At 46.2% G+C, this 19,748-nt stretch overlaps 9 protein-coding genes across 9 annotated transcripts; 5 read left to right on the top strand and 4 right to left on the bottom strand.

The window, feature by feature from the left end:
* Positions 1-654: 654 nt before the first annotated feature.
* Positions 655-5,133, top strand: KUCA_T00003563001 (uncharacterized protein; the record flags this gene model as incomplete). Its single annotated transcript, XM_022601990.1, has 1 exon — positions 655-5,133. One exon carries the CDS (start codon positions 655-657, stop codon positions 5,131-5,133), a length of 4,479 nt encoding a protein of 1,492 aa, XP_022459578.1.
* A 640-nt stretch (positions 5,134-5,773) lies between these two features.
* On the top strand, positions 5,774-6,508 carry KUCA_T00003562001 (uncharacterized protein; the record flags this gene model as incomplete). The annotated part of the gene is made up of 1 exon (XM_022601989.1): positions 5,774-6,508. The coding sequence occupies one exon, from the start codon at positions 5,774-5,776 to the stop codon at positions 6,506-6,508; it is 735 nt and encodes a 244-aa protein (XP_022459577.1).
* Positions 6,509-6,800: 292 nt separating this feature from the next.
* KUCA_T00003561001 (uncharacterized protein) lies at positions 6,801-7,706 on the top strand (the record flags this gene model as incomplete). Its single annotated transcript, XM_022601988.1, has 1 exon — positions 6,801-7,706. One exon carries the CDS (start codon positions 6,801-6,803, stop codon positions 7,704-7,706), a length of 906 nt encoding a protein of 301 aa, XP_022459576.1.
* A 243-nt stretch (positions 7,707-7,949) lies between these two features.
* KUCA_T00003560001 (uncharacterized protein) lies at positions 7,950-9,542 on the bottom strand (the record flags this gene model as incomplete). Its single annotated transcript, XM_022601987.1, has 1 exon — positions 7,950-9,542. One exon carries the CDS (start codon positions 9,540-9,542, stop codon positions 7,950-7,952), a length of 1,593 nt encoding a protein of 530 aa, XP_022459575.1.
* A 216-nt stretch (positions 9,543-9,758) lies between these two features.
* KUCA_T00003559001 (uncharacterized protein) lies at positions 9,759-10,658 on the top strand (the record flags this gene model as incomplete). The annotated part of the gene is made up of 1 exon (XM_022601986.1): positions 9,759-10,658. The coding sequence occupies one exon, from the start codon at positions 9,759-9,761 to the stop codon at positions 10,656-10,658; it is 900 nt and encodes a 299-aa protein (XP_022459574.1).
* A 318-nt stretch (positions 10,659-10,976) lies between these two features.
* KUCA_T00003558001 (uncharacterized protein) lies at positions 10,977-12,167 on the bottom strand (the record flags this gene model as incomplete). Its single annotated transcript, XM_022601984.1, has 1 exon — positions 10,977-12,167. The coding sequence occupies one exon, from the start codon at positions 12,165-12,167 to the stop codon at positions 10,977-10,979; it is 1,191 nt and encodes a 396-aa protein (XP_022459573.1).
* Positions 12,168-13,045: 878 nt separating this feature from the next.
* On the top strand, positions 13,046-15,145 carry KUCA_T00003557001 (uncharacterized protein; the record flags this gene model as incomplete). The annotated part of the gene is made up of 1 exon (XM_022601983.1): positions 13,046-15,145. One exon carries the CDS (start codon positions 13,046-13,048, stop codon positions 15,143-15,145), a length of 2,100 nt encoding a protein of 699 aa, XP_022459572.1.
* A 1,008-nt stretch (positions 15,146-16,153) lies between these two features.
* On the bottom strand, positions 16,154-16,630 carry KUCA_T00003556001 (uncharacterized protein; the record flags this gene model as incomplete). The annotated part of the gene is made up of 1 exon (XM_022601982.1): positions 16,154-16,630. The coding sequence occupies one exon, from the start codon at positions 16,628-16,630 to the stop codon at positions 16,154-16,156; it is 477 nt and encodes a 158-aa protein (XP_022459571.1).
* Positions 16,631-17,065: 435 nt separating this feature from the next.
* KUCA_T00003555001 (uncharacterized protein) lies at positions 17,066-19,585 on the bottom strand (the record flags this gene model as incomplete). Its single annotated transcript, XM_022601981.1, has 1 exon — positions 17,066-19,585. The coding sequence occupies one exon, from the start codon at positions 19,583-19,585 to the stop codon at positions 17,066-17,068; it is 2,520 nt and encodes an 839-aa protein (XP_022459570.1).
* Positions 19,586-19,748: the final 163 nt, after the last annotated feature.

The raw sequence follows: 19,748 nt of genomic DNA, 5'->3' as shown, positions 1-19,748 counted from the left end.
TTTATTCCCGATCCTCTGTTACTCAAAGGCTGAGGCCGTCGGATTTCAAATCACGTGACTGGGCGTAAAGTATGCATGTAGGCGCATGGCTGGACACACGAGGCTTAGAGACTCGAGCGATGAAATAATCCCTGATTATGACCAACGCCCTCAGTGCCAGAATTCCGGATAGAAAGACCAGAATTGCACTGATATATCTGTGACTTTTTTCGAATGTCATCAAACCTTGAGTACTCGCCGAAAGATTCAGTTTACAAAGGCACAGAAGCAAGGAAAGCCCTGCATGTCCACTAAACTTTCTTGCTTCTTGCTCCGACACCACCACCTTAAATCCCTAGTATCCTTTGCTGTTTGTCGGAAAATCAACCGTCCGTAGATACTGCTCATTAATGCCCGAAGGCTCTCTTCAAAGTCCGAAACGATACGAGAGAGGGTGGAGATAGTGAGATATGGAGATATGGAGATAGGGCGGAGATAGGGTGATAGGGCGAGGGCGGGCGCCTTCATAGATGAAAATTCGGGTTAACAGTCGGAGATAGTCACCCTTATTGCCGCAGCAATCTACGATTGAATATAAATATAAACCAATTCTGCACTTCATCCTCGGCACAAGTAAATATAGCTTTAAGATGTACTGCAATTGATCATTAAAGAATGACACTGGAAGAGGGTCCAGATTATACAGAGGCAATGGCTCAAGATGAGCTTGAGCCACAGATTACCGATCCAGTGGAGCATTCGGGTGCTGAAAATTCGAATAGTGCTGTGTTGACAAGACTATCTACTTTTACCAGACAAATGTCTCATAAGCTCAACCTGTCGCGAGCTGGCACCATTGCTATCGACCCTAACGATTTCGAGCTGCAGCAGATATTGCAAACTTTCCTGAAAAGGGCTGATAGTAATGGCATTGAGCTGAAATCTCTAGGAGTTGAGATGGAAGATGTGACGATTTTTGGAGTTGATGAGACAGCTTCGTATGCTTCGACCATTGGTGAAATTTTAACTGCACCCTTCAGAGTTGGCGAAATACTTAGAAAGATCTCCAGTAGGAAGGCAGATCCAGAATCAGGATTGCGAAAGGTGAATAAAGACATAAACTTGGTCTGCACTCCGGGCGAAATGGTCTTGGTACTTGGAAGACCGGGTGCTGGATGTTCCACTATGCTAAAGGCTATTGCTGGTGAACTTGAAGAGTACGTCAGATATGAAGGCTTGATCACCTACGACAACGCCCCACAGGAACAAACTCTCAAGGTGTGCAAGAAAGAGATTGTCTACAATCCTGAATTGGACGTTCATTTTCCACACCTCACTGTGGATCAGACTTTGAGGTTTGCCATTGGGTGTCGGTGTCCAGAGTTTGATGTTCCCGGATTCTCCAAGAAGAAGTATGTGGATACTTTTAGAGACATCTTGTGCACAGTCTACGGACTTACCCATGCTAAAAACACAAAGGTCGGAAACGACTACGTTACTGGAATATCTGGTGGTGAACGCAAAAGAGTTTCCATTGCTGAAGCAATGACTGCGAAACCTGCTGTTTTGTGCTTTGACAACGCTACGAGAGGTCTCGATGCCTCTACGGCCCTAGAATTCACAGAGGCCCTTAGAACCTCAACAAATATCATGAAGATGTCTTCATTTGTGACTGCATACCAGGCTTCTCAGAAAATCTACGATCTGTTTGATAAAGTCGTTATTCTGTATTTGGGAAGACAGGTATACTACGGCAGAACTGAAGATGCCAAGGCCTATTTCGAGACCATGGGCTATGTTTGTCCAGAAAGGCAGAGTACAGCCGAGTTTCTAACTGCTGTTACTGATCCTCTTGGGAGATACGTGAAGCCTGGTTTAGAGAGAAACGTCCCACACACGGCTGATGAATTCGAGGCCTATTGGAAATCTTCAGCGGAGTTTGATGCCATGAAACGCGAAATCGCAAAAAGAAAGGCTGATGTGGATTCTGTTAGGACTCTTGAGATACTGAAAGCATCTCACATTCAGGAAAAAGAAAGGCTGGCTAGGTCACAATCGAGGTATACCGTTAGCTATCTGACCCAGCTGAAACTCTGTACCATTAGAGCGTTTCAAAGAAACATGGGTGATAAGAGTTATACATTGACCACCATATTTGCTGGAACTATACAGGCTTTTATTGTGGGATCCCTTTACTGGAATATTCCTGAGTCCACAAACGGTGCATTTTCCAGATCAGGTACTATTTTCTTCGCTCTGCTGTTTTTTGCATTGATGGGTATGTCAGAGATCAGTACGTCGTTTGCCAAAAAACCTATTTTGACTAAACAAAAAGGATACTCATTCTACCATCCTTCTGCTGAAGTCATTGCATATGTGCTCAACGATATCCCCATCAAATTTTTATCTTCCGTGTTGTTTTCAGTGGTATTGTACTTCTTGGCCGGCTTGAAATCTGATCCCGGTGCTTTCTTCACGTTTGTGTTGTTTCTCAACCTAGCTTCCTTGGCTGAAAGCAACCTGTTCCAAGCAATCTCATCCCTATCACCTAATGTTCCTGCTGCCAATGCCATTTCAGGTATCCTGCTACTGGCTACGTTAGTGTACACTTCGTACATGATCCAGAGACCCTCGATGCATCCGTGGTTCAAGTGGATTTCGTACATTAATCCGTTGCTCTACTGTTTCGAAGCTTTGATTACAACTGAATTTCACGGAAGGAAAATGGAGTGTACGCTGTCTCCCAGTGGACCTGGTTACTCGAACGCACCAAATGGAACCCAGGCTTGTGGTTTTGCTGGTTCTGTAGTTGGTCAGTCCTGGGTATCTGGAGATTCTTATTTGAGGAAGTCCTACCAATACGAGTTCTCTCATGTGTGGAGAAATTTCGGTATAGTGATGGGTTTCATCTTTTTCTTCATTACAGTTAACTGCATTGCTGTCGAGGTGTTGAAGCTGAGCAAAGGCACGGGTGACCATCTGATGTTTTTGAGAAGCAAGACAAATGGTGATATTAACAGTGCCATTGCTGCCACCGAGGAAAGCAAAAAAGTTCTGGTTGCAGACGCGGAAACTCAGAGTACGTCTCGAGGATCAGTGGCTGATGAGCTTGAACAGTATTCTCGAGCCTCAAGTGACAAGGAAGTGTTAGAAACTGTCAATCATTTAGGCAGCAAGGAGATATTCATGTGGCAGAATCTCAATTATACCATTCCTGACCGAGGATCCAATCGTCAACTTCTTCGCGACATCCAGGGCTATTGTAAGCCAGGCACTCTAACTGCTTTAATGGGCGAGTCTGGTGCAGGTAAGACTACTCTTCTGAATGTACTTTCAAGAAGAGTCGATATGGGTGTCATCACTGGTGACATGTTAGTTGATGGTAAACCAGTCGACCAGTCTTTTGAACGTCGTACCGGTTACGTTCAGCAACAGGATTTGCACATTCAAGAATTGACCGTTCGCGAATCATTACAGTTTGCAGCCCGCCTGAGAAGACCAGTTTCTGTTCCTGAACAGGAGAAAATGGAATATGTGGAAAAGATACTAGAAATTCTGGAGATGCAGCCTTATGCAGATGCAATAGTGGGCAGTCCTGGAAGCGGATTAAACGTGGAGCAACGTAAGAAATTGTCTGTTGGTGTTGAGCTTGTTGCCAAACCTTCCCTCCTGCTATTTCTTGATGAGCCAACTTCTGGTTTGGATTCCCAGTCCGCATGGGCTATAGTTCAAGTTGTGAGAGGCCTGGCTAATGCAGGCCAAGCCATTTTGTGTACCATTCACCAGCCCTCAGCTACCCTGATTGAAGAGTTCGACAGACTATTGCTTTTGAAGAAAGGTGGCCAAACAGTTTATTTTGGAGAAATTGGGAAAAGTTCCAGGAAAATGCTCGACTATTTTGAGAGTAGGGGTGCGCGTCTGTGCGAGCCGCAGGAAAATCCTGCAGAGTACATTTTGGATGTCATTGGGGCTGGAGCGACTGCCAACAGTGTTGAAGATTGGCACGACAAATGGATCACATCTCCAGAATTTGAAAAGGTCACCCAAGAAATTCAGGAATTGATCGCTGAAACTGCAAAGAGACCAGCAAGTATCACTGATGAGAATCTGAAGAATGTCTTTGCAACCTCATATCTCTACCAAGTCAAAAATGTCCTTTGGAGGACGAACATCCAGCTTTGGAGGGATACCGATTACTTTTTGGGTAGAAGTTCTCTGGTAATTATAGCTGGTCTTTTTGTGGGGTTTACATTCTGGGATCTCAAATATACAATTGTCGGAATGCAGAATACACTGTTTGCTACTTTCCTTTCTCTAATCTTGGCATCACCTCTTTCGGCTCAGATACAGGCCAAGGCTATTGAGAGCAAAGAGCTTTATGAAGTTAGAGAGTCAAAGTCAAACACATACCATTGGTCTGTGCTGTTGATCTGCCAGGTGCTGGTTGAAATTCCATACTGCATCATTGCCTCCACGCTGTATTTCCTGTGTTTTTACTTTCCATTGAAAACTGTGTCGACAGCACCTGAGATAGCTGGATTCTTCTGGTTCACTTACTGCGTGTTCTTCCAGCTTTACTACATCACCTTTGCCTTGTGCACTGTGTATTTTGCCCCAGATTTACCAACCGCAGGCCTTCTATTTGGCGTGTTCTTGTCGTTTATTGTTTCCTTTTGCAATGTTGTCCAGCCCGCAACACTGGCTCCTGGTTTCTGGAAGTTCATGTTTGATCTTTCGCCCTTCACATATTTTGTGCAGAACCTGCTAGGAGTTACGCTGCATAAGCGCAAGATTCAGTGCGGGCCACTTGAATTGGCAACTTTCAATCCACCAGCGGGACAAACTTGCGAGCAATGGGCATCCGCTTATCTTCATACCGTCCCGGGGTACCTGACCAATGCCGATGCCACAGAGGACTGTGGGTACTGCCAGTATTCCGTTGGGGATGAATACTTACAAACACTTGATATCAGATATTCAAACAGATGGAGAAACATTGGGTTCTTCTGCTGTTATATCATCTTCAATATTTTTGCCATGTATGGTATGTACTGGCTTTTCCGAGTACAGAAGATGTCGTTGATTGGATGGATCAGAAGTAAGGTTGACCAAAAAAAGGCTAGGCGAGAGAAGAATGCGGGGAAATTAAGTTGAACTTTTTGAAATTATTATAATAAATCGGTTGTTGTTCTATGTGGACTTTAATGTACGTGCATTCATGCAAGAGATAGATTTCCTTGCTGCCCTTCAAAAATTGAAATTCAGGTGGAATATTTTAGATAATTCAACCATTAGAATGCTAATTCATAAATTTTTAAGGGGTAATCATTAAGTTGCGGCTCTCGACCTTCAGTCGGCCTATGCCGGAGGTCATTACCAATGAACTCCGCTGCCACCATGCACTATTGTAATGTAGGGGCACGCTAGCATGAGATTCTCTCAGCCATGCCGGACCTCGGAGTACACACGCCTTTTGATATTCTTTTGATTTGCCCGGACCTCGGAGTACAAAAGCCTTTTGACATACCCGGTCAATTAGTCATCTAATAAGACCGATGCATGAGAGGCTACCGCTTCAAGGAATCGCGCATCTGTTATAGGACAACGTAGTAACGATTTCCGAAAAAACGGAGATAACACACACATTGTTTTTGCTCGGTCCAAAGTTAAAGACCCGGGGTATAAGTAAGAGGCATAAACCCGACATGATGGAAAGTAGAGACTGGTTTCAAACCATATCCAACTCTGCTTCAACAGACCCTTTTCATCTCAGAAAGCTCTCGACACCTGCAAAATGCCTCATCAAAAAGTCTACTTCGTTACTGGTGCAAACCGTGGTCTTGGGTTAGCATTTGTAACTCAACTATCTGCCGACTCATCCAATATCGTATACGGAACCGCGCGTGATCTCGCTTCGGCTGATGCTTTGAAGAAGTTGGCTGCATCGCACCCCAATTTCACGCCACTGGAGGCCGACGTTGTCAAGCCAGAAACAATCAAGAGCGCTGCAGATGTGGTAGCCAAGGAACATGGCTACGTGGATGTGTTGATCGCAAATGCGGGTATAGCAGAAACCTTCACTCCCATCAAGGACATTAGTCTTGACGAACTGTCTCGCCATTGGGAAGTGAATGCAAAGGGTGCCGTGATCACTTATCAGGCCATCCGCCCACTGGTTGTGAAGTCCCAGGAGAAGAAGATTATTTTTATCTCTTCAGCGGCAGGTTCTGTTACGGGATTTTTTTATCTCCCAAATGCAGGATATGGCTCGTCAAAGGCAGCTCTTAACTACATTATCAGAAGTATCTCAGGAGAATCTAAGGACGAAGGTGTGAAGGTGCTCGCTTTGCACCCAGGTTTGGTAGCCACCGATATGGGAAAGAGAGGCATTGCTGCGGTTGATATTAGTTCGATGAATATCACAGTATTTACCCCAGAAGAGAGCGCTAAGGCTATGATTGAACAGATTGAGAAGTTTGACGAAACTGATAAGTTTTTGAACCTTGATGGCACCACCGCGTTATGGTAGGCTGGCTGTTCATATGTAAATCTAACCAAGGAGTTTTTATATGTAAAGTCTACGTATTATAAGAACTAAGGCTATCAAGAGCATCTCATCTTCTGAACTATCCAGAAGGCGCAACCTGCAGCTACACGTGCGGCTGCCCCGCACACCTCATGCCCGATAACCGGCCCGGTGGTGGTTAAACGGAGTGTACCACCCAAAAGGGCGGTGCTATGAATCATCTGTCTTGGACTGAAAAAAAAAGTGACAACGGTCTTCGGCTTTTCTCCACCCTCCAATTCCACTGTTGTCAAAAATGTTCAGAATATTGACTAGGAGTTGCGGCCAGAAGACTGGATTGACCCTCTCTGTGAGAGCCTCTTCGTCCTCGTCAACGTCCGCGCTGGCGTACAAGACGCTTCACAGAAATAGAAGGAGACCTCCTCTACCAACCTTGGACACCCCCAACTGGAGTGCCAACGCCGCAGTTTCCTCGATTTTGTACGAAACTCCGTCACCATCCAAGGCCCCCAAGAAGCAGCATGTGCTCAACTGTCTTGTGCAGAACGAGCCTGGTGTGCTGTCCTTGGTTTCGGGGACCCTTGCTGCAAGAGGATTCAACATTGATTCGCTGGTTGTCTGCAATACCGAGGTCAAGGATCTTTCGAGAATGACAATTGTCCTGGACGGTCAGGATGCTGTCATCGAACAAGCCAGAAGACAAATCGAGGACTTGGTGCCCGTTTATGCCGTTTTGGACTACACCCACACTGAGATTGTCTCCAGAGAACTGTTGATGGCTAGAATCTCTCTTCTCGGTCCAGAGTACTTTCAGGAGCTGATTCAGCATCACAAGGAGACGTTTGACGATGCTCCTTTTGATATTCGGTCGCCAGAGTCCAGGTTCCATCCTAACAACCTAGCTCCATCGGAGGCTTTGAGACAGAAACATCTCCACCTTGACGCTATCACCAAGCTGACCCACCAGTTTGGCGGAAAAGTTGTTGACATTTCCGACAGAAACGTGATTGTCGAGGTCAGTGCAAAGCCACAGAGAATCTCCTCGTTCATCCAGTTGGTGCAACCATTTGGAATCCTTGAGATTGCCCGTTCTGGTATGATGGCCTTGCCAAGATCGCCTCTTGAACACTCGGACGAGGACACCACGCCTACCAAGAGTGCGGACGATGTTGTTGATGCTTCCCAGCTTCCACCTGGTTGAATAAACGAGCTGGGTAAAGTGACTCTCAGACGACTTCTATTAGAGTAGAAGCTAGTGTATAAGCTAGTATGAGCCAATTGTGAGTTGAAGCAGACCTAAGCCAACGAGCCAGAATGATGAACCAGTAGTATAAGCAATTGTAAGCTAGTTAAGGGTAGCCCCAAATAAGCCTACACAACCTTATGAGCCAATATTTATATATAAAAAAACCAAAAAACCCACCAATATCCAAAAAAAATCCATTTATACCCCAATACTAGCACTTCCCTTTCCATTAACCTTCTCAACAGTCAACTGACCAATAAAGCTGGATACCAGCAAGTCCACCAGAGCATCAATATCAACATCGACGGACCCGGATCCCAGCACCTTTTGCACTATCTTTTCAAAGAGTGGAATATCGGTAAGAACCAGAATAACGTGCTCTAACTGTGCCTGAATTAGCACCAAATAATTTTTTTCATTCTCTTCATCGTCATCAAGAACATCTGTCGTTGCGGGTTTCCAGTGTTTCAGATTTATCTCGCCAAACTTAGAGGATTCATACAAAAGATCTGCTGTTCCCCTTATGTCGGTTACATTGACGTCAGTCCTCAGAAACCTCGGAACACTCAGGAAAATCTTGAGATTTCCATCAATAGTTGGTTCATTTGATGGGTCCATGAACTGAAAGGCGATATCTTCCATGGTAACATTCTTGAGCAGAGATCCAAGTTTATCCTTGACATCCAAGCCAAAGGACACCGGTACAGTCATCTTCTCCAAGATGCGGTTCACCATCACTGGAAATTTGTTGTCTTTGGAAGCCGATACAGTGAATTTAACGAGACTATCGTCAACGGCCGAGCTCAAAAAACGGGTCAGAGGTGACTTTTTGTCATCACACCGAACATTCACTGAATCGGGTAATGAACCAACAGAAGCACTGACTCCAAAATTCAACGGATTTGTGGAAGAAAGCTCCATTTTGCCGGTGGAGAACTCCAAAACTGGAATCGTAGGTAAATCATTGCAATCATTTAGCAATAATTTCCAATTGACAGAAGGGACGAAGAAACCTAGTGGAATATTCAAATCACGAGCAACGTTTTGGATAACGGTTTCAAAATCAACATGGATGCCGTCATCACCCTGTTCAACACTAAACCCTTTGACCTTAACATTCTCCTTATCCAGATTGATCAAATGAGTAGGAAGGGCAAAGTCCATTGGGATTCTGACCTTGGAGATGGGCATAAACCCATTGAAAACCATGATCCGAATACTTGCATCTCCATAAAGCTTGATTTGCGCATCGGGGTTCTGGATCATCTTTTTCAACACCCCAAGAACACTATCTGAGTTCGGATACACCGTCATTAGAAGCTTCAGTGGGGTCACCTGCTTGTTGCGAATCCCAACTTTGAACGGTTCAACAGAAACCCTCCCAAGGTCATTATATTTCTCATAAACGTCATCGTAAACCAGCATGTCAACGGTGTCCAGTTTGAGGCTTAAAGAATGCAGAGAGAAGCCACCAACTTTGAATGCCTTCCTAGCAATCTGGTCGTCAAGAGCATCATAATCAATAGTGTGTTGGCCTTTAATCACCAAGTCAATACCACCATCCTTTTGAAGACCCGCAAACCCCACCGACTGCACATTAAACTCGCACATTTGGTCCACAAGATCGCCTATTTGCGGCCCTATATGAAGTGCCAATCCTGTTACTGCTGATATCAGCATCGTAACGAAAAGTACTATGGGGATCCAAAAACCGTAGTTCATTTTGCGGCGCTTGACCACATGCCTTGTTGGTTCAGAAATAGAGCTCAAGAGAGGAGTTTGTTCCGACATTTCAAGGTCGTCGTTCTGTTGAGTGTAAAAGGAAGCGAAGAGTGTGGGTGGCATGGGGAAATAACGTTTAAGACTGTTGATGGTAGTGCGAGAAAATAATATGGTGAATACACTACTGAAATGGCGTGCACCAACCGTCATATAAATATTTTTCAGTAAATGCTCCTTCAAAGCCACAAACTGTTGAGGACAGACAGCATATATATCATCACAGAAATGCTATATCTAGTTGGGCTTGGACTTTCATACGAGTCAGATATCACCGTTCGTGGTCTGGAGATCGTCAAGAGATGTAAGAGGGTATACCTAGAGGCGTACACTTCCATCCTGATGGCAACGGATAAGGCTGGACTTGAAAAGTTCTATGGTCGCGAGGTCATTCTGGCAGACCGTGAGTTGGTTGAAAGCGGATCAGATGAAATTCTTGCAGGTGCCGATACCGATGATATTGCTTTCCTGGTAGTTGGGGACCCATTTGGAGCAACCACCCATACCGATCTCGTGATTCGTGCTAGAGAGCTAGCCATCAAGGTAGAGACAGTCCACAACGCCTCGGTGATGAACGCGATTGGTGCATGTGGTTTACAACTCTACACTTTTGGACAGGCCGTTTCTATCGTGTTCTTCAACGAGCACTGGAGACCAGACTCCTTTTACGACAAGGTGATGGAAAACCGCCGCATCGGACTGCACACGCTGTTGCTACTGGATATAAAGGTCAAGGAGCAGAGTTGGGAGAATATGGCCCGAGGAAGACTGATTTATGAGCCTCCCAGATATATGGACATTGCCACTGCTGCTCAACAGCTGTTGGAAGTGGAAGAAAAGAAGGGTTTGCAAGCATATACGCCGTCTACGCCGTGCGTGGCTGCTTCGAGACTTGGATCCCCAACACAGAACTTTAAGGCAGGAACTTTGCAGCAGATGGCTGAATACGATGCTGGAGAGCCTCTGCACTCTATGATCATGCTCGGGAGACAAGTTCACGATCTGGAACTGGAGTATCTGTATGAGTACTGTGACGATAAAGAGGCATTCAAGAGTGCTGTCGTTGAGGACCAGAAGTTCTTTGCACCAGCCCCATACATTGCGCCCGAGGAAAATTTTTCTGATTAAGCGAGCTGTTGAGGAAAAAATGAGAAATAATATAAGTTGTTTCAATCATTTAATTTGGATGTCGCAACCGGCCCTGCGTAAGCGCGATGCTTTGCCAATGGGTGCAATATCAGTCCCAAGATAACCCAAGATAACTCTTAATAGCTTTGCTTAATTTTATATGAACTCCATTGAATCGTACAGTTTGTAAATGGACGTGGTATTTTGGTACAACACCAAATTGTAGAAACTACCAATCGCGAAATGGCCCAAGCCCAGGCCACCATCGAATATTGCACGATATCCGTTCAAAATCGTCCCCTCTTCATTTATCAAATCTCATTTTGAGCCTCGTCTATCCGTATCAAAGTCTTCAAGAACAAACGTCTCCTGGTGAGGCACACCCTCCGGGTCTCTAGCGGCCCGGGCAGCAGCAAGCGCAGCAGTGGCATTACCGGGCCGATATACCAAAACCACAATCGCAGAGCCTATGATAAGCGATATACCAAACAACGAGATTATGTTTGGAAATTTGCCCCAGATGGCCACATCGAAAACGAGTGCAAACACTAGTTGAGAGTACATCATAAAAGCCCCACGGCCCGCTTTTTCTCTCTGAACACCAGAAGTAAGCAGAAATTGCATTATGAATCCGGAGAATCCGATAAGTGCAAAAAGACACCATTGACGGGTATTGTGAGGAGTTTGGAACGACATGGAGGGAATGGCTAGAATCGCAGTGCACGAGACTACGCAGCAGATCAGGGCAAAATACGATACTGTAAGCAATGGATGAGCCCTCTTTCCAATGTAGCGGATCGATATCATTGCTCCAGAGGCTCCCAGAACACCAACAAGAGCAACACCCGTGGCAAGCAGTCTTTTCGCAGGGTCGTGGGTCTCATTATCGCCCTTGGCAGAATCGAAACGACCATGGAACAGAAACTCTGGTCGCGCAATAAGCAAAACACCACTGAAAGAAATAAGCCCACCAATGGCCTCTACCTTGGTGTATCTTTCCTTCAACAGAACCCAGGCTGCCAATGCGGTTACAGACGGCACCAAGAACGTGATCACCACAGCATCGGACACAGTAAGGAACATGAGTGAAAAATAAAGTCCAAAAACCCCGAAAAACCCGGTGACTCCACGCAGAGCCATCCAGATGCGCAACTCGGCGGGTCCAAATGGAAATCCCTCAACACGACGTATCCACATGTACAGAAAGCAGCAGACATACGTTATACCCATCCGCACGAACAGGATCTGGAGAGGGTGCAAAGGCTCCTCGAAATCTGGATCCAACTCAAGCAATTTGCATGTAACAATCATCACTGAGTTGAACATCTGTGCTAGCAAAATGAGGAACATCCCCACGTTCTCTAGAACAACATTGTGGTAGAATCTGGAGAACCATCCCAGTTGTGGCGAGTCAGGCCTGCCTGGGTCCATGCTCAGATCGAGTTCATCGCCCGAGTCACTTATATCAAAGTCATCATCGCCTTCTAATAGTCTCCGGTTTTGGCTCATTTTTTTGGAAGCGAGAAATTTGCAGCAACAGCGATAGTAGGAGAGGGATTGTTCTAAATCAAATCTCTTCACTTTTCCCGAAAAGCCACACTTTAGGAGGCTCGCCGGGCCGATGATGAGTAGTGTTATGAAGAGTTATATCGCCGCACTGACAATTAAGAAAAATTAGTGCGTGGATCAACAGATTGCCGCACAAAAGCCTGCCGATTGAGCCATGAGGCAAACCGCTGGGCATTGGGTTGTAGGACCACGCAGTCGCTTCTCATAATTGTGTGAAAGACGCTGAAATTCACTGGCCGCCAATAAACCTGAAATTAAAGTCCCGTTTAATTTTACAAAAACAAAACCAATGATGAAGGATAAGAGCTGGGAATCATCTCATGTCATAGCTAATGGTGTTTGGAAACGCGGAAAGTTGATTATCCCGGACGAAAGCTCGAACTTTGGGTAGCGCACATCCATATGTGAGTACACGTCAAAAGTGGGTTGATTTTACAGTATAAACTTACAGCCGCAAGAGGTCAGGACATCCCCAGCCATTGCCTGATGCTTCCTGGTAGTCCTGATTGTCCTCTAGTATCTCTCGGAATTCAGAGCATCAGTGGCACCAGCGGAACCCTTGAGATGCGTGGGCTCACCAAGTTTCCCGATTCGGAAACTAGGAGCACTACGGTATCCCTTACTGTTTTGGGCTTATCTATGCGGGATTCGCTTTCCCAATCTGGTCACAAATTGCACTATCACCTTCTCCAAACAGGAGCAGATATAGAAAGTTTCGTTATAAAACACCGCTGCGTTCTCCCCTCGGTTGTTTTGTTCCTCTTATTTCCCGTGACTAACCAAGAACATCTCTTCGTCAGATTATCTACTGTTTAACGATGGAAAGATTGTCCCAAATTGCTTTGCAGACCACCGCCTCTGCGGCCCCACCACCAAAGCCTGCCCATCCGTTGGATCCGCTTTCGGTTTTGGAAATCAAGGCTGTTACCGATGTGGTCAAGGCTCATTTCAAGAACCGTGACATCTCCTTCAACACTGTCACTTTGAGAGAGCCAACCAAGAAGGCTTTCCTCGACTGGTCCGAGAAGAAGGGTGCCTTTCCAGCGCGTCTTGCCTACTACGTTATCCTCGAGGCCGGTGTTCCCGGTGTCAAGGAGGGTGTAGTGGATGTCAACGCGCTGTCCGTCATTGAGCTCCGTGCTCTTGAGGGTGTTCAGCCTATCCTGACTGTTGAGGATTTGTGTTCTACCGAGGAGGTGATCAGAGCTGACCCCAATGTCATCGAGCAGTGTGTGCTTTCTGGAGTTCCAGCCTCGGAAATGCACAAGATCTACTGTGACCCTTGGACCATTGGCTATGACGAGCGCTGGGGAGCTGGACGCAGACTTCAGCAGGCCCTTGTGTACTACAGATCCGACGAGGACGACTCGCAGTACTCGCACCCATTGGACTTCTGTCCTATTGTCGACACCGAGGAGAAGAAGGTTATCTTCATCGATATCCCTTCTCGCAGAAGAAAGGTCTCCAAGCACAAGCATGCCAATTTCCACCCAGATTCTATCAAGGAGAAGTACGGAGGCTACAGAGTTCAAAAGCCAATTAACGTGACCCAGCCCGAGGGAGTAAACTTCAAGATGACTGGTAACGTCATGGAGTGGTCTAACTACAAGTTCCACATTGGTTTCAACTACAGAGAGGGAATTGTGCTGAGTGACATTTCGTACAACGACAAGGGAGAGGTCAGACCTCTTTTCCACAGAATCTCGCTGTCCGAGATGATTGTTCCTTATGGTTCTCCTGACTTCCCTCACCAGAGAAAGCACGCTCTTGACATTGGTGAGTACGGTGCCGGTTACATGACCAACCCACTGTCTCTCGGCTGTGACTGTAAGGGTGTGATCCACTACTTGGACGCTCACTTTGCAGACAGATCAGGAGAACCAATCACCATCAAGCACGCCGTGTGCATTCACGAGGAGGATGACGGACTTTTGTTCAAGCACTCTGACTTCAGAGACGCCTTTGCTACCTCTATCGTCACCAGAGCCACCAAGTTGATCATCTCGCAGATCTTCACCGCTGCCAACTATGAGTACACCATTTACTGGGTTTTCCAGCAGGACGGTGCCATCAAGCTCGACATCAAGCTGACCGGTATACTGAACACATACTCGCTCGGCGATGACGAGTCCACTGGCCCATGGGGAACCAGAGTTTACCCTAACGTCAATGCTCACAACCACCAGCACTTGTTTGCTCTTAGACTTCATCCAAGAATTGATGGTGAAGGAAACTCTGTTGCTGCTGCTGATGCTTCTGCTGCCGAGGCTCCTCTTGGTTCTGCCGAAAACATGTACGGTAATGGTTTCTACTGCAAGAAGACCACGTTCAAGACCGTTGGAGAATCCTTCACTAATTACGAGTCTTCCACCGGAAGATCGTGGGATATCTTTAACCCTAACAAGACCAACGCATACTCCGGAAAGAACCCATCTTACAAGCTTGTGTCTACACAATGTCCTCCATTGCTTGCAAAGGAAGGCTCCATCGTGTACAAGAGAGCTCCATGGGCCCATAACACGATTTCGGTTGTGCCTTATGAAGAGGGCAGATTGTACCCATCTGGTGACCACGTTCCTCAATGGTCTGGTGATGGAGTGCGCGGATTCCGCGAATGGGCTCAGGACACCTCTGCCAATATTGACAACACTGATGTGCTGGTGTTCCACACGTTTGGTATCACGCATTTCCCAGCCCCAGAGGATTTCCCTGTGATGCCTTCTGAGCCAATCTCTTTGATGCTCAGACCTCGGCACTTTTTCCTGGAAAACCCAGGTCTAGACGTTCTTCCATCGCACGTGATGACAACCACCGGTGCGAGAAAGGCTACTAATGCTGAGATTGCATCCAAGACGGACTCCACTTCGAGACTTGCTTTCGGCTCGACGTCGGCAGCCGGTTCTTGCTGCAAGAGGTAATTTTTGTTTATAGCGGGTGGCTAAATATTGAAAACTTGAATTCAAAAAAAGGCTGTAGAGATTGGAGTACGTAACTGAGAGGAGAAATAGAAGGGAGGACAGGGTAAAGTTGGCGATGTGAGCCATGCGGGAGTATATGCGAGTATGCATCTTGACTGTGGGGTTATGTAATACTTGTTTAGACCATGAATCAACAGCTAGGCTTGGGCGTCGCAGGCAGAAATAATTTGCGAACAAAGAAAGCAGTTGAGAGTGGCTCGGGTATAATTATTGCGGAATATTTTGAAAAGATGGTTCAACGAGATTGTTCCACAGTATAGTTCTGCACGAAAGCTGAACCAGTGAAGGCTCTATCATTCAATCTGTTACAACTCGAGCCTGTAAATTTGGCCTATATTTCCATTCAATAGTTTTATACATAACATTAACATTTAAAATATATGAAGCCATCAATTTTTCACCTAATTTTTCAAGCCAATTGCTCACATTAACGGTTCACACCAGTTCCTTCAGGCGATAGTCATCCTCCATACTGATCCCGAACATAGACCACTACTCTACAATTGTTCTCGTGCCACAATATAATTTTGTGACATAGAATATACAAACTACTGAGAACTCTGTGGTTTTACTCGCATTGAGCCAGGCCCCTTGATTTACAACTACTTATCATAGTTCTTTGGGTCAGATTGCCTATAGAAGTTTTTTTTCAATATCGCTCTTATGCATATTCAATTTATCACTTCTCAGCCGTCCTCTTCATGTTGCATTTCTTCACCATACTCCTCAATATGCAATTGAAACATCTCCTTTCCTTTTTTTACACTCTACACCTCAATTCACCGAGTTCTCTGAGGAGCCTTTTTCTCGGCCCAATCGGCTCACCTTCGGCTTTCCTCCAATTCATCTCTACTCCTGCTTCATCAAGAAACGAATCCATTCATATATAATCTAAACAATTCTTCCAAAATCTCTTGGATAAATCATCTTTTGTTGTGCATTTTGTGTCTATTTGGCAACCTGTTGCAGAGCCTCGAGGACCTCAACCTCAATGGCAGCCTCTGCAGCAATGGCCTCGTCGGCAGAAGTCAAGTTCTTCTGGGCCTCACTGAGCTGAGACTTGATAGCCTCAATGGAGAATGAGTCCAAAGCATAAGCTTCAATGGCATTGATCGAAAGCTGGGAGCCTGGAAGGACGGTGACCAAACCACCGCTGATGAAGTATTGAGAGGTCTTGGATGGGGACTCGACAATCTCAACCACACCTGGCTTGAGCTCCTCAACAATAGGAACGTGATTGGCCAAAATACCAATCTCACCGGAGGCAGCTGGCACGTTGACCTGCTGGACCTGCTGCTTGACGATGAGCGATTCGTGAGGCAGGGTCAGCGACAGGGTCAAAACGTCAGGGTTGACGGCGTCGGCATAGGTTCTGCGCAACAATGGTTGGGCTCTGGTAACGGATCTGATGGCGGATCTGAACATTTTAACGGGATGTCGGATGGTTGATTCGGGGAAGAACTGGTTGACGTAGCTGGGTGTCCTTGATCAACACTCCAATTGGGGGCCGCAGAATTTGGGCGCTGGGAGGTGCACGGAGGGAGTAGTGGTTGTGATGTTGGTGCTGAAAAATGCTTAGTGCACGCAAAAATAATGATAATTTGGTTCAAACACAACCAGATGAAATAAAGAAGGACACATTCTTCTTGTCCCTGATTCACTATTTTATTTATTTTGATGGTTGTCTTTGTAAAAGTCACATTCAAGTTCCAACTTTTAACCACCTCTACCTTACAATTGCGACTCACATAGACAGGGTTGAAACGTTCACATATTTGATGAGACACGCAACTTCCGCCGAGCCGCACGCATGCATGTGTCTATACATGTAAATGTATGCATTAAATTCCCTTGTTTTACCTAAAACTCAACTAACTCATGATAGTCCATACCATCAACAATACCAGTGCAATATTTCAGGTCTTTTAACTGTTTGGATGTCGGATTCCACGTCTTGAACTCGTCAAAGATGCGTTTGCCCACAGCATAACCGTCCAACTGAGTCTTCAGGCGTAACAACTCCTGAAAGAAACCCCGAATGCACCACGGAAGATGGTACGGATTCGACTGAAACCGCTTAGTATTAATCTCGTGGAGCCTAGAGGGAACCTTATGGTAGAGGTTGGATGTCTCGAGCGTGTGCTCGATTCCGCGCAAATAGACGTCTCTCTCAGCAAATACCTTGGAATGTCCACCATTGACAAGTGTTCCAGAAAGATACTGGCTAATCTCAAACAGCATTCCGTGATCATTGATTCCTAGATTTATCAGTTTGAGACAAACATCGAGTAGGTCTACAACGAAATCGCTATTTTCAGCCTCTGCGTCTATATGAACGCACCGAAAGATATTGGGATGATCCAGATGGATGCACAGAGAAGAATTCAGTGGGATCAATTGGTCAGTAGTCGAGCCGATAAAAGTAACCTTGACGTTGTGGTCCAGAAGAACATCTAAAGACGTCACTAGTTGTTGGGACTGGTACGTCATTGGATCCTGGAAATCGAACAGCTCCATCATAATCTCATTTTCGAGCTTGGAGTAAGCGCGAATGGCCAGCTTTGAGTCTAAGCCTGGAAATGGTCCCAGGCATATACCTGCCATATTGATTAATCCAACCCTTGAAGCATTTGCCAAATGACCTCTTTGCAATAGCTGGGCCACTATATGGATAGTCACTGGAACACCTTGTGAATGAGAAGCAAAAAAGACGTAGTCTGCGGTGTGAAGAAGATCCATCCAGTTATTCAGCAAAATAAGCAAACTGGCAACCCGATCAAAGATCTTTCCCTCACCATCGAGAGCTATAGTCTCTATCTCCAGATTCATACCCTGTTTAACTGCCCAATATTCCAGTGCATCCGCAGCAGACTCCACGAATTTGACAGCAGATCCAGTGGGTTGGGCAATGAGGGTCTTCACCATCTTGATTGGTAGGTATCCATGCACACCAATGATCACAGCCTTCTTAACTTTGGTGTCCTTGCTGGAAGGCAGTTTTTCGTCTCCTTCGATGGTGCCAGACTTAGAGAACCAGGGTAAGTGATATAGATGCTTTTCTTTCTTGACCAGGGGAACCATCTGACTCCACCAAATCCTGGTTCGCGTTTTAAACGTGAGATCGCGGTAATTTTCATTAAGTAAAGGCAACACGCGACTTTTTTTCACTTCCAATTCATCTTGGGCCCCATTGGCATGCCCATTTCCAGACTTTAGCAAGCTCTCTTGCTTTTCTTGCGGTGTCTTGGGGAACTCACCAGTTATCTTCGCAGGTCGGTTCAAGCTGTCTGTTCCCGAAACCGCCAACTCCCCAATGGAAGACGTATTTGCGGCGCTCCGCCGTAACCAGAATCCCCATGAATTTCCCGTTTGTGGAGTAGTCTCTACGGCTTTTCTCGCAGCCTTAGCGTTCTCCTCCGAGTCTTTATTGGAGTACACAGACGCCAGTGTGGACTCCTGGGGATAGTCCTGCGGCGACGAGGAAGCATTTGCCCATGTCCATGGCATCCATGGATTATAAACCGGTTTCAAAACACTACCACTGCGAACACTGCTATTTGTCTGCGACACTGAAGAATATTCTGAGGCAAACTCGCCGCTGTTCACCACAGCAGAGATCTCGTTGGGCATCATGCCTTCGGAAACATGCGGCTCCAGAGGCTTAGACATAAACCCAGATATCGTAGGTACATAAGTAGCAGGGTTAATCCACTGAATCCAGTTCTGAGGCAGCTGGACATGCTGTTGGGCCTCAACCTGCTGCTCCACGGTGTCTTGAGTGGTCAATTGCTCCTCCGAGGCAGTCTCTAAAGACGCAGCCTGCACCTCTGAAACAACCTCAGATAAGTCCTGTTCACTCGGAACTATTAAAGCCACACGGATGTCCGAATCAAGCACTTCTGGTGGTGGTGGAAGAGGCGGAGGAGGGGGGATCGTCTCTCTGGCTCCCCAATACCACCACGGTTTCTGTTGTGGCTGGGCTGGCTCAATCGGCTCAATTTCAGCCAAACCAGTCTGGTCTTCACTTATGGAAGTTTCGGTCTCTTGTTGTCGCCTAAAATCACGAAGCGTTACCAAATTCTCTTCTGCGTTGCCTTCAGTCTCAGGTTGGTCTCGGATTTGCGGCTGATCTGCCTCTGGTGATCCTTTGCGTGACTCCAACATTTCAGGCCTTGAATCTTGTTCGCCAAATATACCTGACTGCTTTCGTAGAATATCTGGTGTCACAACAGACCCAGCGCGCGCTTTTAGGTTAGTTAGCCATGTGGAGGAGAGCGACTGATGGGATGGCGTTCTATCAGACTCCGACAGCACTTTAACAGTGTCCAGCACCGGAGCAGCATTATCAGCAACACTAGAGCCCCCTTCCGGTTTATCCATGTTTCCGGTGTGTGGTTGGGAAATGCATTAACTGGTAACAGGTCAGATAAGACGCCTCTTCTGGGGAGGTTAGACTGATAGATAGTGATAGTAACAGAGTTATGAGCGATGGCACGCAACATCAGACCCTTACTGTCTGTCTACAACATTACAAGATTGCGGC

Source organism: Kuraishia capsulata, genomic scaffold (assembly GCF_000576695.1).
Source record: "Kuraishia capsulata CBS 1993 genomic scaffold, Kuraishia_capsulata_scaffold_4, whole genome shotgun sequence".
NCBI lineage: Eukaryota > Fungi > Ascomycota > Pichiomycetes > Pichiales > Pichiaceae > Kuraishia > Kuraishia capsulata.
This window is presented reverse-complemented; position numbering and strand designations above follow the sequence as displayed.